This window comes from Myiozetetes cayanensis, unplaced genomic scaffold (assembly GCF_022539395.1).
Source record: "Myiozetetes cayanensis isolate MyiCay16 unplaced genomic scaffold, myiCay2020 scf3, whole genome shotgun sequence".
NCBI lineage: Eukaryota > Metazoa > Chordata > Aves > Passeriformes > Tyrannidae > Myiozetetes > Myiozetetes cayanensis.
In genome coordinates this window covers 3185754-3201674 of record NW_026087521.1, presented here as the reverse complement: position 1 = coordinate 3201674, position 15921 = coordinate 3185754, and the positions used below count along the sequence as shown (strand labels likewise).

Below are 15921 nucleotides of genomic sequence, written 5' to 3'. Positions count from 1 at the left end.
AGTGCCAATAAGGCAAATGCTCTTAACAGCCCACCACCCTCTTAATTTTCTGTAAAATCAGAACCTTCTAAGGCACCACACAAAAAGAGGAAACAAAAATCTTATTGCTTAAGACCAGAGTCACCAGCACATACCTTACAGAAAGAGGTGGCTGCACAATTTCCAGGATGTAGAGACAACCAACCAAGCAAAACTTGGTGGCTGCAAAGAACTCCAAATTAAGTGCTGCTGAGCCTTTTGAAAGGGCACTGATGAATCACAGAGGAGGAAAATGGATGTGTAAGCAGGGAGAGCTGGAGGTGTTAGATAAAAAGTCATATGAGAAACCACTCAAAATAGAAGTCAGTAACAAGATTCCAGAGGAGCACAAATTCTCCAGCAGAGAAATAAATTCAGAAGCAAATTTTTCAAGGCATGCAAGATACAGCCATGCCTGAGGAAGTGTGAGCCAACACGACGACAGCGTTGAAGAACAGGGAGCATGAACATTTGCAAAAAAATGCTTCCTGCCAAGGAGATTATCTGTGACAAGTGAGGCCTTGACTGAGCTCAGTCAGTGTGTCTGAACCTCTGCAGGTCTCCACACCTGTGCACTTGTTTGCATTGGCTGTGGCAGCACTTCAAGGCCACCTGGCTCCAGTGCTGTGTGTCTTTGCACAGCACCCACCACAGAGATGAAACTCAGGTGTTGTAGCCCTGCTACCACTTTAGTAGGCTTGCTTGTGCTGTTTCAGTGACCCCATGGTACAGAAAAATACCTCACTTATGGCATCAATCTCCTACACAAAATACTAAATGAACAAATGCTCTCCTTTACGTTTTCATGGGTAAATGTTACCCTTGTCTTCAACCACAATAAGGATTTTTGGAACGAGATGATTCAAAAGCTGCCAATAAAGTGATTCTCAGCAAATGGAAAACCTCCAAGTTATCAGACTGGAAGCTCAAAAGCTGGTATTGAACAGCAGAACAGCTGGTTAAAGACACAAAAATTAGTGTGTGTACCTCAGGAAATGCTTACAGCCAGTCACCCAAAGGTATTTGCTGAAATAGGAGCCATAAATAAATCACGTTGCTTAAAGCCAAGTCGTATTTCAAGCCATTCATTTCAGACCATACTAAATGTGCTATGAGTGCTTAATTCTTCACAGCAGCCACCCAAATTATCTGACTCCTATAAGCAAATCTATGCTAATTCACATCAGGCTAATCTCTTTGTTTTACTACGTAGCAGCAAAGGCCATGAAGCGTTGCTCAAGGTCAAAGCAAAAACTAAGAGCAGTAGAATCTGTTATTGCCCCAAGTCCTGTGGTTTGGGTGTCAGTCAGGCCTGTTCCTCACCTCTGTCCATGAGGGTTCCTCGGGGTGGATTCCAGCCTGACTCTGTGGGAAGGCCTTGTGCAGCAAGAGAGCAGAGTAAGGAAGCCAACACACAGCAGGTAAAATACAAGGCTTTTTTTAAAAAATTCTGTTTTACAAGCGGATGTTTGTACAGAGGTTGGTGGGACACAAGCGGACAAAATAAGCCGAACACAAGACCAAGGGTTTGTCACAGAGAGCTGCAGCCAAAACTTCATAAAAGGGCAGCAACTGGAGATATTCACAGCGTTGAACTAAAGGTCTACACACCCTCCCCCCAAAACATGAGTGTAACAGGAAGAAGACACCCAGCATCAGCTTTCAAAGAGCTAAATTGCCTTCAGAGCTCACAATCATTTCAGCATCTGCACAACCCTGGGTGCAAGGGGGCACAGAGACAGCTGCCACCACTGCAGAGCCACCTCTTGCCAACTCTTTTGTCACATGCTGCTCCCAAAAGAAAAGCAAACATAAAACCAGAGAGCTGTGTAGTATTTTTACACTGAGTTAAAAATGAAAGAGTTGTAGTGTTTAGCAGTTCAGTTTGTCAGCTCTTCAGATTTTCACATGAGAACTTCCCTCCATGGCCTCCTATTTTGAAAACTTCCACAGGCACTCAAAAAAAAAAAAAAAAAAAAAGGAAAAAACAAAAAGAGGCCTAACCCTGATGGTATTTGACCTCAAATATAGAAATATACACAGAGAGAGCAAATGCCAGGTTTGAAATGATTAAACCAAGTTAGTTACCTATGTGTGATGGAGGAAATGAGAATCTGATGCCTGGCCAAATACAGGAATGAGTGTCCCTCAGTTCTACTACAGCATTTCACTAAGGGTAATCAGCTGTCCCTGGGTTATTTCTAGGACAGACTGCCTGCCAGGACTCCATTAAATTCCTTCCTCCTTCTTTTTAAACATGGATTTTCTTTGGATCTGGGAAGACAGACAAACTCATTCCTTGTTGCTTTAGTCTCCATCCTGGCATAGAAAGTATTGTCCTGGAGTCAGGAGAACAAACTGCCAACTGTCCAACGAGCCCAAACCACTGTGTGCAGAGATGAGGACTTAGGAGAGCAAGGCTCTAACTCTAAAGAGATACCACCAGGGGAGAGAAGCATCACAGCACGCAGTCCTTGTCCAAAGCTTCCCACTTATCGTGGATGCAGCACAGGGACTCCATGACGAAGCACCAGAACAAGGAAAGCAGGATAACAGACAAAGCATCTCCTCAGCAGTGGGTTTTCAAAAGAGCAAAGTCCTCCTGAAAGCGTGACAAAACCCAGGATCCCCAGAGCAATAAGCAGAAACGTGCCAGTCAAAACCACACAGATGTGAATCTTTCAAAGGGCTTTATATTACAAAAAAAACCATAAGTCACAACGAATGTGAAAAATCCATTCAATGAGGCTTGTTTCCAGTTTGCTGGGAAAGCTACCTTTCTCTTCTTCATTCCCAGCCTACTGCTGAAAACGTGATTGCCAAAACAGTGACACCTCGAGCCAGATTTTTAAAATCAAACTTGCTCCGCCAGATCCAGCACTCTGAACTTGTCCAGGTTGTAGAAACAAGCCTTCACGACTCTGCCTCCAAAATACCTTCCATTTAGATCCACAACAGCTGGAATTGAAACCAAGAGCAGGTCAGCAAAGCAGCAATTCAATAAAGTAAACATCTCTTTAACTAAACAGTCTAATCAGTGAGACTGTTTAATCTCTCTACCAAAGGTAACTCTGAGGGTCACAGGACACAATTTAGGATCCCACCTTTGATGGCAGATTCAACCCGTTCAAACTCCAAAAATATTCTTACAGCTTCATCATCAGGGGCACCAGGGATCTGAAACAGAACAAAAGCCCCAAACCAGAAGTGATGAGAACAGTAGCAAGCCCACTCTTTTAACGTGCTGTTCTTCACAAAAGTAGTCAAGGGAACAAAATAAGAAGGTTCCAAAAGCAAAGCACTCAGAGATTTTTGCCCAGATTCTGATACTGAAAGTTCGTATCTTACAGATATGGAAAATCCAGAATCCCAACACAGTGAAGGACCCTGAGAGATCTTTTACCTATGTCCCTTCTCTTAGGCAGTAACACATCATTTGCAAGGGACAAGGTCTGAGTTTTACTTTCAGAGCAGCCAAAAGGACTCTCTCTTACCTCAAAGATGACACATTTCCCAACCTTGCCATATTTCTCGCATTCCTCCTTCGTTTCAACTTCAAGATCTTCATCCACCTCCCCAGCACCCACCATGTTCTGAAAGTTAAAAGAATAAACCCAAGTCACTAGGTGACAACACAGATGGTTGTATAGATAAATCAGAGATGCCCTGTGAACTGTGACCATGGATGCCTTAAAAACTCAAGAGCCACAGGAGGAGACAGGGGAACTGTACAATTTAAAGCAGTGTTGACTTAAAAGACACATCTCAGGAAGACATGTATTTTCTCCAGAACACAAAGCACCACGACTGTGTAGGCCAGAACCATTTGAACTGTGCAGAGTCTTGTAAGGGGAACACAAGTTTAAACATTCCAACACCAAGACATGTTCTCTGACTCCCAACTTACCCTTAGTAAGACCACTTTAGTTGGGCATTTCAGTATCTCGGTCAGTGGGTTGGAATCCGCTTTCTTGCCCGTTTCTGTTACGAAGACAGAGCAGTTAATCGTGGGTAATATAAGATTAAAGCTCTACTGGGGACTTTTATCAGAATCTTATTGATTGAAAAATGGAATAAAAGCCACAAAATGTAGTTTTGTACTGTTGAGGAACAGTTATTCGCACCTTGTAGCTACCTGGAAGGACAATAAGCAGAAAAATCAATTCCAATTACGTGAATTAAGCCAGAACACTGACAGTGTAGTGACAATGTACTGCTTCTTTGGGGGAAACAATTCCTAAGTTCAAAATTGCATCAGATTCCCTCAGAACTAAAAATCAGCTCTCCTGACTTCTAACACTTGTGCTCAGGCACAGGTGGTGTGGGCAGGGTGAGCTAAAAAATGTATACAGGACTTCACAAGATAAAGAAGATGATTTCCACAAGAACCAATATGAGCCATTCTTCCAGCTTCAGTATTTTCTCCAAGGACAGACGGTAAACAAAAATCCAGGAGCTTCATTTCTCACAGACTTGTTGTGGGACACAATTACCTTTCTCTGTAGACTCGCCAACAATGATCTTGCCACCCCTCTTGCTCGTTTTCTCTACTGACAGTGCTGTGCTGAGCCCCTGTTCATGCTTTCCCAGGCCCTGGCCCTCTCTGAAACCATACTTCTGCATGATTTTGTGAGCTACTGTCCCCCTGCAAAGAGAAAAAACATCAGTTGGTAAAGGCTTCTTCCACAAAACATTAGCACTGCATTACTCCTGAGTGCCCAGATATTCTACCTTCTAAAATTTCCTTACATGGAGACAGAAAACACAAGAGTTTCTACAATTTACAACCTACTATCTGTTGGTTCCAAGTTGGTGTAAGCTCCAGAGGACAAGACCTTGCTAGCCCTTCCTACCACAAATCTAGATATCCTCAGTATTATTTTAAACATGTCTAATTTTTCTGAATTTCCCAGGACACAGAAAACATGCCATGGTGTAAGTAGTTTAAACCACAGTAAATATTCTATGCTCAGTCACCCCCATTTTATCAATGGGCAAACAAGACAACAGAGGAAACACAGGATCAGTGACTACATGACTATTTCCTAAGCATAGTAAATGAAACACACATTATAAAAGGCCAAGAAGTCTGGCTGTGTAATGCTGAAAGATTAAAACACCAAGTCACTGAATGAACAGACAATTGTGTGGTCAGGTTAGGTCAGATTTTTGGCCCTTCCTTCAGTGAAATGAAGGTCCCAGGGTACTGCTAACTAGAGGTGGTAAAGATGCACAAACTGGTCCAACAGTTTGGTTATCCTTTTTTTGGACAATTAGAAGAAAAACAAACCCGAGGTGTCTAAGCTGTTTTTAACTATAGATTCATCTTCACTTTGTTGCCACAGCAGGAATACAAGCATTCCACACAAGGCAAGAAAGTAAATGGGCAGGTTTGCAGCCACAGCTGCTACATTCATGCAAATATGCTCTGAATTTCTGAACAAGCAAAGCAGAGCTGAAATGATTTGCCCACTGATATGCAGCAAATTTAAGACAAAGCTGGGAAAAGAAATCTAGAAGAGCTAACATGCCACCTGTGTTTTCCTGTATACTCCATTAGCTTGGCTTGTACAGGCCATAAACACTTTAAACTGGAATGTGGCTTCATGACTCACTAAAAACACAGCCTGGAGTGCAACCACCTCAGATGTGTTTCCCTCAATCCATGGTTTTTTCCTGTATCCTGCCAGTTTGGACTCTCTGAGCTCAGAGTAACCACATACATACATGGGTTGTGTTCTTCTCCACTGACAAACTATTTTAGCTTTTGCTTTCAGCCACCTTCCAATGCCTTTTTCCACAGAACGTGCAGCAGTCAGTCATTTACCCCATGTTAGCAAGGAAGGAGTTGCTGGGTCCCGTGGGGGAACGAGGCCTCTCTGGCTCATCATACACTGGAGGAGGAATTGCTGCTTTGGAAGATGGTGCCCGAGGTCTGGACTCCTCTTCATATGGGAATGATGCTACAGCTGAAGAAAACAAACACTTTGCTTTTTCAATAAAATCCCAACAAACTATGAATAAAAGCCTCTCACATAAATCCAAATCAGAAGAATGTTTTCTTTGCATGTGTTGTTTTAACATCCTGTCACCTCTCTCTCTCTCTCTCTCTCTTAGAAACAAGATCTGAGTTATTCTGGTTTTCCTATGGATATAAATATCCACAACTCTAAAATGTATTTATTAAACTCTTATTAAATGGAGAAAAGAAGCATTAAGAGGCCACCTGCACTACACTGAGTTTATCCAGGCAGAGGCCAAGCAAAACTGAGAAGCCTCATTCATGAGGAACAGAATTATGACAAAATTGGATCAATGCACGCAGCTCCAGGTCCAAGGATTGTGAGTAAAAATACACTTTACATTTACACAGAAGAGAAACCAGTCTATTAAAAAGAATGAATGCAACTCGTCTGACGGAGAATTTCTGAACTGCAACTCTTCCTGGGGGAATGGGAGCTATACCTGGATATTTCAGTCACAGTGGTGAGATTAGTAAACTACCTTCCACTGACAAGTCTAATGGAAAAAATGTAAAAAAACCAGCCTACAGAACACCAAATAAAATATGTAGAAACGCTTTTGAAAAGTCTTAAGGACTTCTATTAGACTGACTCCATTTTAGAATACTTTCTTGTGAACTTATCAATTTTTTTTTGATCTTATCAAATAAAAGGTCAGAAGTGAAGGTCTGGGGATGTCACATGAGGAAAAAAAGTCCTATTTAAGCAGCAGATGGATTGGACTTCCGGATTCCTGGGACAGAAATATCTTCTCATGTATTTCCAGCCTACATTTAAGCATCAAGTAAGAAGGCACATAGGGGTTTCCTTGTGGGATCATGTCACATTTTAAAAGCTCTCCCCCTCAGCCTATTTGTATCATTTCCAGCCTATATTTACTTTTCACTCAACTGCCCTTAATTATTTACTCAAAACATTCTCTTTCTGTTTTTAATGTCTACACAGTCAAATGCTTTCACTATTATATTACTCACTTAAGCTTTGTTTTTTTTTTTTTTTTACATTCCAGTCTTCTCATAAACAAACTGAGGACTGCCAAAGGAAAGTTTGCGTGTCTAGGATTCTTTTTTCTTATTATTTTTTTAAAGCAGACAACATACTGCTAATCATTTTTATTTTAAAGTACACAACAGTTAGACATGGGAAAAATAAAAAGGGAATGGTTTTGTTCCTATGGCAAGATGATGCCACCTCGTGGACAACTGTGGTCTCTGCTGAGGGAAACACCAGTGCACACACATCTCTTCAGCTGAGCTGTACCCCTGAAAAACTTACAAAATTCTGTCCGTAGTGCATAAATCCCTTCAGAAAAGATGCTCACAAAGTACCTCCTAAAGTAAAGGGCAATGGAAAAAATTCCCTCTCCACGCTGTGGAGGTTTCTAGCCTACCCAGAGACATTTCTTTTTTCACATCAGAAGTAACTGAACATGGTTGCAACACCCCACTGTGCCAAACCACTTCTCCAGCAACACAGAGAGAGTCCTTCAGAACAGAGATGTGAAGCACAGCAGCATCACAGGTTCCCCACAGCTTCCCCCCCATCAACAAAGAACTAGTACAAGTCCTGTTGCCACAAAGAATCCTCTGGGAAAGGCAGCAAGACTCAACTGAATAGAAAGTTGAGCGAGAAATAAACACTGCTGGGTTGAGAGAGGAGGATTTTGTAGTACTCACGTTCTTTGTCCTTCTCAACCAGAGAAGTGGGTGGTGCAATGGCAGCTCCTCCCATACCTAAGAGCAGAAAGGAAGGCAACAAATTTGGATGACATCACAACAGACCTGAATTACTGACTGTAACTTTGCTGTTCAAAGAGAATAAAGCTTAATTTTGTTTGTGCAAAGACATATTTCACCACCCTGATCCACATCATCTTGACTGGCTCTGAGGGCACCAAAGTAACAAATGCAGGAACGATGGGCTGAAAACTCAGCACTGATTCCTGTAGCCTGATTTTATCTCCTGGCTCACCCCTTTCCTGGAATCTACACCATGCAGAAACTTAACCTAGGTACCTACAAACTAAGGTAAAAAGAGGTCTTCTCACAAATAATTTAGCTGCCATCTGCCTCCATGGAGGAAAACAAATCAGTTTTCTGCATTACAACAGTTATGCTGTAACAAAATGCCAGGTTTATTCTAAAGGCTCAGAAACAACAGCGGACTCACCCAAGGAAAAGAAACACAGAACCCATGAAACAGGAATGAGATTGTGAATTACGCCCACCTCTCTTTCCCCATCAAAACCACAAGCAGTTCCCTTACTCCTTTTCCGTCTCTCCCTTTCATAATCTTCATCTTCATCAGAATCTGGATCTGGTCTTCTGGAAAACCCACTGGCTTCATGTCTGTCTTTACGTCTTCTAGGAGACACAGCAAGTTAGGATAAGAAACCATCAAAGTTAACTCTGTGCCTTAATTTATGATCCCACCTTTGCAGTGTGAATTATTCTGCCCCACTCCAACCAGTATTTTACCATGTTTCCCATGAAGGTGTAAGTAAACACCTTTACTATTTGTTTCTCTGCTTTTATCCTCATGGGGCATTTTTTGGTAAAACATAAGATGGATCTAAAGCAAGATCACTTTCCACTTACAAGTCAGCCAGGAAGAATGCATGGAAAGGAGGAAGCACCTGAATAAATCTAGTTCAAAGAGAGGAGAGCTGACTGAATGACTACAAACATTAATTAATCACCCTGCTCTGGACAAAATCCCTTATAAATTCTCCACCACAGGCTATACAGAGTAATATCATTTACTCAATTAAAAAAATCATCATGCTTAAACATCCTTGGCAATTAAAGTAAGATTCAGGCATAACTTCTAACATTAAGTGAGGAATTCTTCAAGAATTGTTTGCACTTCAACTGTTATCTATTGTGATCATGAAATCACTCATTTTAATACTTCAGAATCAAAAGGAAAAGTATTTTCATCCAAAACTTAAGAGCATAGCTTGGTGCATAAATCAGATCTCACTCTCAGCACAGCCATCAGAACTGTGCTACAGGATGCTAAAAACAGCTCTGCTGTGGAACCACACAAAATTTCTTAATCTCTACCCTGTGAGTTCAAAACAAATTCCACCAACTTTGTCCTGTGATGAAGATGGCTTATTAATTTCACTTAAACTAAGCAAATATAATCTTCTGCCTGAAGATATTTTATCACTTATTTCCATCAGACAGTGAATCTGCATTCAACTTCCTAATATGATTAGAAAGATTTCTTACTGCAGGGAAAGGGTATTAAGGTAATTAAAGATATTTTCTTTTGTACAGAGACAAAAGAGTAATAAACACATAATTAACTTACTTAAACTGAAATCAAAGTATTAAGAAAAGGAAATACAACTATGACTCTCAAAAACTGTGCTAACTACATCTTTAAGACTGAATGCATTCCTGGATCAGTTTGTAGTATTTAGGAGCAGAAAGGATTTTTTGAGTGTTGAAAGGTTTTTCTAAATTCTGGTTACACCGACATCTAATACTATAAAATATCTGCAAGGTCAAAGTCTGACAATGATGCATGAAGTACCAAAATATTATGGCTATTATTGAAACAAAGTAAATTTAGAATACAGAAATGTCAAGTTTAGAAACCTGACATGTACCTTGCAGCCAAAGAGGCTGCAAACTTGATAATTCTTATAAGTTTTGCACTGTTAGGTGACTTCAGCAAGAGCATTGAAACATATTAATTAAAGTTTGTTTCTATAAGCACAATGCTCTTCACTAAGTCTTTCAGAATTTCCCTGAAATCGTTTGGAGGGATAAAGCTAAACAAACTGATGTGTCCAAGTGTCAATATGCCACGAGTTTACACAAAAGCCTTACTTTTCTCTTTCTTCAATCTCCTTTTGCCTCTCCAGCTCACGCTGCCTCTGCCGTTCCTCTCTCTGGCGTTTCACCACCTTTTCGTAGTCATTTGGGAACATGGGGTCATACTCATCTGCCAGAGGAATCAACACATCTCCTGCAGAAAAACCACTGGGGACAGGATCCTTAAAAAAGAAAACAAAAACAAAACAGGAAAAGGAGTTTGTTCAGCTGAGATCTGAAAACAACACCAAGCTGGAAACCAAGAATTGAACGTTTCCAATTCCTGACTTCTACAATGGCAGGTAATATCCCAATCCCACTGGGACTAGAAGGAATCTTTGCTTCACTTAAAACTAACATTTCATCCGGCATCTCATTACCTCACATGAATCACCCCCTCCTCTTGCCAAACACAAAGCAGCAGAAAAATCAGCATGGACAAGAATTTTTCAACCTCCATTAATTCATTATTACAAGTTTTATGGCCTCTTGATGTTGCAGCCATCTGCCAGGGTCCTCCCACACAATCTCATCAGGCCTTTTCATCAGCTGCTATTAATATGATACCATCAGAGGTACATCTTTCATATGAAAGAACTATTTCAGAACTACCACCTTTGAAAAAGCTTCTGGGGAGAAAGTTTCTCTGGATTCCTCACCATGAGAAATCCATTTTAAAAGGTCAGGTGGCTCCTCTTTTATTTTTCAGCTGATTGTTTTACAGGTCCAGTTCTGGTGCAATCACAATCAGTCATTATTTACCTGACCAAACTGGTGTCTTGCCAAGTACTTTGAAGGTGTCCAGGAGAAATACTCCAGGAACACTGTTTTATAACTGTACATTAACCTTGGTAATTCCATGCTGTATCACATAGAAATCTGTATTAAATTGAAATGATCATTAACTAAAGAATTCTGAGCAGAGGAAGACATTTTCAGAAAACAATCACTTCTTTGACCACTAGGAAAGATGATGAAAAAATAAAAATACAGACTGAAGTGAAAGAATTCCATTTCCCAAACATCTGCTAACTTTTTGGCTGCCATAGTCTTACCTTTAACCCAGCTGCTACATGAGGTGGTGTGTCCACGATCTGTCTCTCATCAGAGGAGCTCCCTCGTTTCAGGTCAATCACTGGAGCAAGGACTGTGGTTTGTTTTGTCCTCTGACTCTGCAAAGAACCACCAAAACACAAAATGTCTAAAAAAGATAGAACAGTTTTCTGAAAACCAGTTTGATACACTTTGCAGTGGTAGGTGAGTGGGCCCAGGTTCAGACTGAGAACCATGAAAAATTCAGGCAATCTCTTCAGATGAGTTTGAACTGAGTCAGGTTGTTGAAAAGGGGCTCAGTTTTATTCCAAAGATCTACTGTTCCTCACATTTATCATCTGATAACTTATATCAATCTATTCAGAACTCTGTGTTTTCTAATCCTATTCTGTTCTTCCATTAGTCTATGGATACCCTGCACATCAGTTACATGGGCAGAAAATTTAACTGATATAGTGGTCATTAGGATTTTATTCATGCACTTTGTTCCAATTATCAGCTAAATCCTGCCCTCAATTTCAGCAGCAAAAATCAGGAGTAATTCCAGTGAAAAAAGTGCTGTGCCTACTTAAGTATTTGGCTACTACTTCTTTTTTCATTAAACTACAGAACTTACACACCACAAAGAATACAGTGTCCTGCCTCAACCAGAGTATATCAAGGCTGCTCAAAGAAAAAGGGTGAAATACTGCAGCAATAAAAAGAGAAAACGGCTCTGCCAGAGTTTAAACTCAAGGAATTTGCTTGCACTCCTTCTTCTCGTGTACACTGGAAATACTTGGAGTAAACATTTCTAGTGCAGGATGATTTAAACTTTAGCACTTGAAAGCCTTTTAAAAAGCAGCATAAACTGATGCAAGTATGTGAATAACTGATGCAAAATGCCAAGAATGACCAACAGCCAACAGGGACAACGATCAGTCACAGCATGACCCTTACTTAGTTTCAGAACAAAGAGAAAAGCTTAATCTCATTATCTTTGACAGTTAAACCTGAAGATCAGCTTTTGGCTCTGCTAATTAAAAGTTCTGAGGTCTGCAGCACACACATCAGCTCTTCATTCAGTTTTAATTTTGCAAGAATCCCTCTAACAGACTTCAAGAAACACACATTTCACCTTTCCCCCTCCCTCAATTTTGCTGGTTTCCTTGCTAAAATCCCAGCAATATTACCCCAAGTTGGTATTCTAAGGTCACAAACACAATGCACTGACAAATAATAAGCAATAATCATAAATAATAATAAAGCAAAACCACGAAGGGACTATTACCTTTGCTTGTGTGAGAGCTGCTTTCTTCACCTGCAGCTGAGACTGCAGCAGTTTGAAATTCTTGGACCAGCCTTCTGTTTTAGAGTCGCTGGTCTCAACTCCCAAGTCATCGTAAAGTGACATTTTCTCTTCAATTTAAAACTGAAAGACAAAAGGAAAAAAAAACTCCAGATGACACAACAAACCTGTCTCCAGGTTATTTGCTACCAGTTTACATATGCTGGCACACCATATTTTTACATACACTTTTTTTCAAAGCCAGGGAAAATTTAAAGCAGTAACATTTTTCTGGTTGGTAGCAAATAATCATAACTACATTAAAAAGTAGGAGTTTGAAAGGCAGCAAAAACTGTTCAAGCGTTAATAAGTGTTGGAAGCTTCCCAAAATTATGTCTGTACCATTGGGTATCAATCATTTGAGGCTCTGAAGGAGTTGTGCTGCAGCAAACACTGGTGTTTTGAGGTTCACGAAAAAATTCAACATTATGCCTCACGTGGCCCTCAAGACTTCTGAATCACACACAAATTATCATCTCTGCTAAACTTAAAAACTGTCCACACAAACATGCAAACACTGCAATCAGCTTCTTAAATTTCACTATTTTTTTTCATCATATACTAAACAGACTTGCCAGAGTGGTATTAAGTAATAATTTCCACAACATTGAAAGGTTTCTCAAATACAGAGAATTTATATATGCATATACACACATACATATATATATACATACAAAATTAGGTAGGTAACATCAACAACATGACATGAAATGTATCATTTTGTCTGATAGTGCATCTGACATGGAGGGAAGAAGAGAAAATCTGAATGTCCTGCGAGGTCTGTCGCCTGTGGCACAACCTGTGAGCTCATTATTTAGCCTCTGACGGGTCTGGACTGCAGCACCTTCACCCCAAAGCTTTAATTCCTTAATTTACAGGTATCACTGATTAACAGCCTGCACTGAAAGCTTACAAACTCATCAGGAAGATATTGAGCCTAGAGATGTGACAGATAATTGGGAAGGAAACTCCTGACATACAGGAGATGGCTGTTGCTGTGGATTTAACTTATGTGCATTTAAACCTGTGGGGAAAGTCTCAGAGGCAGCAGACACCGACTAAATTACAACTCCAAAACAAGCCAAGCTCAGTACAAATTTAAAAAAAAAAACAAAAACAAAACGCACAAAACACAACAATTTAATTCTGCAGTGGAATATGAACAATCAGGCTCAGCATAAGGGAGTTTAGAGCAAGAAGAAGTCGGTGGCTGCACTCCCTGGAGATTGTTAAACATACGGGCACAGGGGATGAGCCACAGAGGGGGTTACAAGGCACAGAGCGAGCACAGGGCACTGCAGGAGTTCCCATCTGCCACAGGGGAGTGGGATTTAGGCAGCAGGAGTGCTGTTTCCTAGGGGAGACAGGATGCACCGGGGGGGAATCACAGAATCAATTAGGCTGGAGAAAAAAACCTCTGGGATCATCGAGTCCAACCTGTGACCGATCCCCACCGTGTCACCCAGCCCAGAGCACTGAGTGCCACACTCGGTCGTTCCTTAAACACCTCCAGGGCTGGGGACTCCACCGCCTCCCTGGGCAGCCCCTTTCAGCGTTTAATCACCCTTTCTGTGAAGCGATTTTCTCCTGATGTTCAATCTAAACCTCCCCTGGCGCAGCTTGAGGCTTTGTGCTCTCATCCTGTCCCTTCTTCCCGGGGAGCAGAGCCCGACCCCCACCCGGCTCCCCGCTCCTGTCAGGGAGCTGCAGAGCCTGAAGCTCCCCCCTGAGCCTCCTTTTCTCCAGGATGAGCCCCCCCAGCGGCTCCAGAGCCCTTCCCCAGCTCCGTTCCCTTCTCTGCACAACGATGGATGGATGCATGCAGGGTGCTGTCACCGCGAGGAAGCGACAAGGGAGCTGCACCCGGGCTAAAATAAAGGTTGGGCTGCAATCTCTGTGATCTCCAGCCCTCTGCGAACACAGAGACCGAGGCGGGGGGGACAGCAGGCCCTGAATCCATCCCCCAGGCCACGACCCCTCCCAGGGCTCGCTGCGCGGGGGACACCCGCCCTCCCCCCGCCGTGTCTTGCCTCCCCACACCCCGCGGGCCCCGGTGCCGCCTCCCCACACCCCGCGGGCCCCGGTGCCGCCTCCCCACAGCCCAGGCTGGAGCCGGGCCCGGGCCCGCCGCTCACCCGTCCCGGCGCCGCCGCCGCCATGAGCCGGCGCTGAGGCCGCCGGGAAGGACCGCCCCGCGCCTGCGCACTGCGCCCCGCGCCGCCGCCGCGCTGCCGCCCCCTGGCGGCGGGAGGAGGGAGGGGCACCGCCGACCTTTCCACACACACAGTCCCAGTATGAACCAGTACGGGACACTCTGTCCAAGTATAAACCAGTACGGGGCACTCCGTCCCAGTATGAACCATTGCGGGACCGCGGAGGGAGCCCAGCGCCCAGGGGAGGTGCGGGATGTGGTCCCCAGGCGAAGGCTGAAGCCCCCGCCCAGCCGCGCCCGCCTCAGGGCGCCCCCCTTCCCCCTCAGACTTCACAGCGCGTTGTTTTGGCGGAGAGAACCCAAAGAAGAGTAATGAACCCCGAATTCCTTTGGGTTTTTGCAGTGCTCACCGAGTGTGACCTGCGCTCTCATAAAATCACAGAGTGGTTTGGGTTGGAGGGGATATTAATATGGAATCATCCAGTTCCAAACCCCTGCCACGGGCAGGGACATCTCCCGCTATCCCAGGCTGCTCCAAGCCCTGTCCAACCTGGCCTTGAACACTTCCAGGGAAGAGGGATCCGCAGCTTCTCTGTGCAACCCGTTCCAGTTCCTCACCACCCTCACAGTCCAGAATTTCTTCCCAATATCTCATCTAACCCCGTCCTCTTTCAGTTTACAGATGTTCCCCCTCATCCTATCAAGTGAGATGGAAGTCATTCCTCTCGCAGTCTGCACATGATGTTCATCAGGTCTCTACGGTGCTCCCTGCAATAACCCTTTTAAAAGAGGTGCACGGAACCACAGAGATAGAGACAAACAATAATAAACACAAAGTAAAGTTTATTTTGGCAGGGTGGTTCAATGCCAAACAGCAAATATTTTCGGATGCTCCATGTAGCTCACGTAAAGAAAGACACTTCAAATCCCATTGGCGACAGCAATAACAAACCCCTCTTTAGTCCCACGCTCAGAAATTGAATTACTGTTAAGGACTTTTCAGATCTAAGAGCCCGTGTTGCTGCTGAGGAGGGAAGAAATATCATTACAGCTGAACTGTGAGGATTTGGAGAAACAGAATTGAGCACAGAGATATGCCTCTGCAATACGATGAGCTGCCATTGACCCTTATTTAGCTGGAGCTATACTGGAGTTTGATTTAGGAATTCAATTGGCAGAGGGCAGGACCGTATTTATGGCCTACACTATTTTCCCTGTATGTTACATAACAATTTTCTACAGTGTTTCTGACACCTTGAGAAATCTGTGGTACCTTATTGAATGAGTAATCTGATGTCTTGTCTCCTTGGGCATTTCAGCATTTCCAGTTACTTAACAAGCACACCCTAAATTTGGAAGGAAAAAATGGGGACAGTAATATGAGACTCCTCTGACAACGCAGCTGTACTGTGAAAATGAGGAAAAAAGAAAACTTCTTTCTTATCAAGTGTATTTCAAACATCCCTGTCTTATTCAGGCATGTTTGCCTTTCAGGCATAAGATACTCCAAGGTATCAGTTG

General features: G+C 42.8%; 1 protein-coding gene across 2 annotated transcripts; it reads right to left on the bottom strand.

The window, feature by feature from the left end:
- Positions 1 to 1440: 1440 nt before the first annotated feature.
- On the bottom strand, positions 1441 to 14442 carry RBM17 (RNA binding motif protein 17). Of its 2 annotated transcripts, none has more exons than XM_050324102.1 (12): positions 14384 to 14442; positions 12192 to 12332; positions 10924 to 11040; positions 9884 to 10050; positions 8307 to 8404; positions 7718 to 7774; positions 5846 to 5987; positions 4512 to 4663; positions 3926 to 3999; positions 3513 to 3611; positions 3123 to 3195; positions 1441 to 2976 (listed from the first exon to the last, which is right to left on the bottom strand). In XM_050324102.1, the coding sequence occupies exons 2-12, from the start codon at positions 12312 to 12314 to the stop codon at positions 2873 to 2875; spliced, it is 1206 nt and encodes a 401-aa protein (XP_050180059.1). In that variant the 5' UTR covers positions 12315 to 12332; positions 14384 to 14442; the 3' UTR covers positions 1441 to 2872. The 2 variants fall into 2 exon arrangements, with proteins under 2 accessions (XP_050180059.1, XP_050180060.1); XM_050324103.1 differs by having other exon boundaries at positions 8307 to 8401; positions 14384 to 14438.
- Positions 14443 to 15921: the final 1479 nt, after the last annotated feature.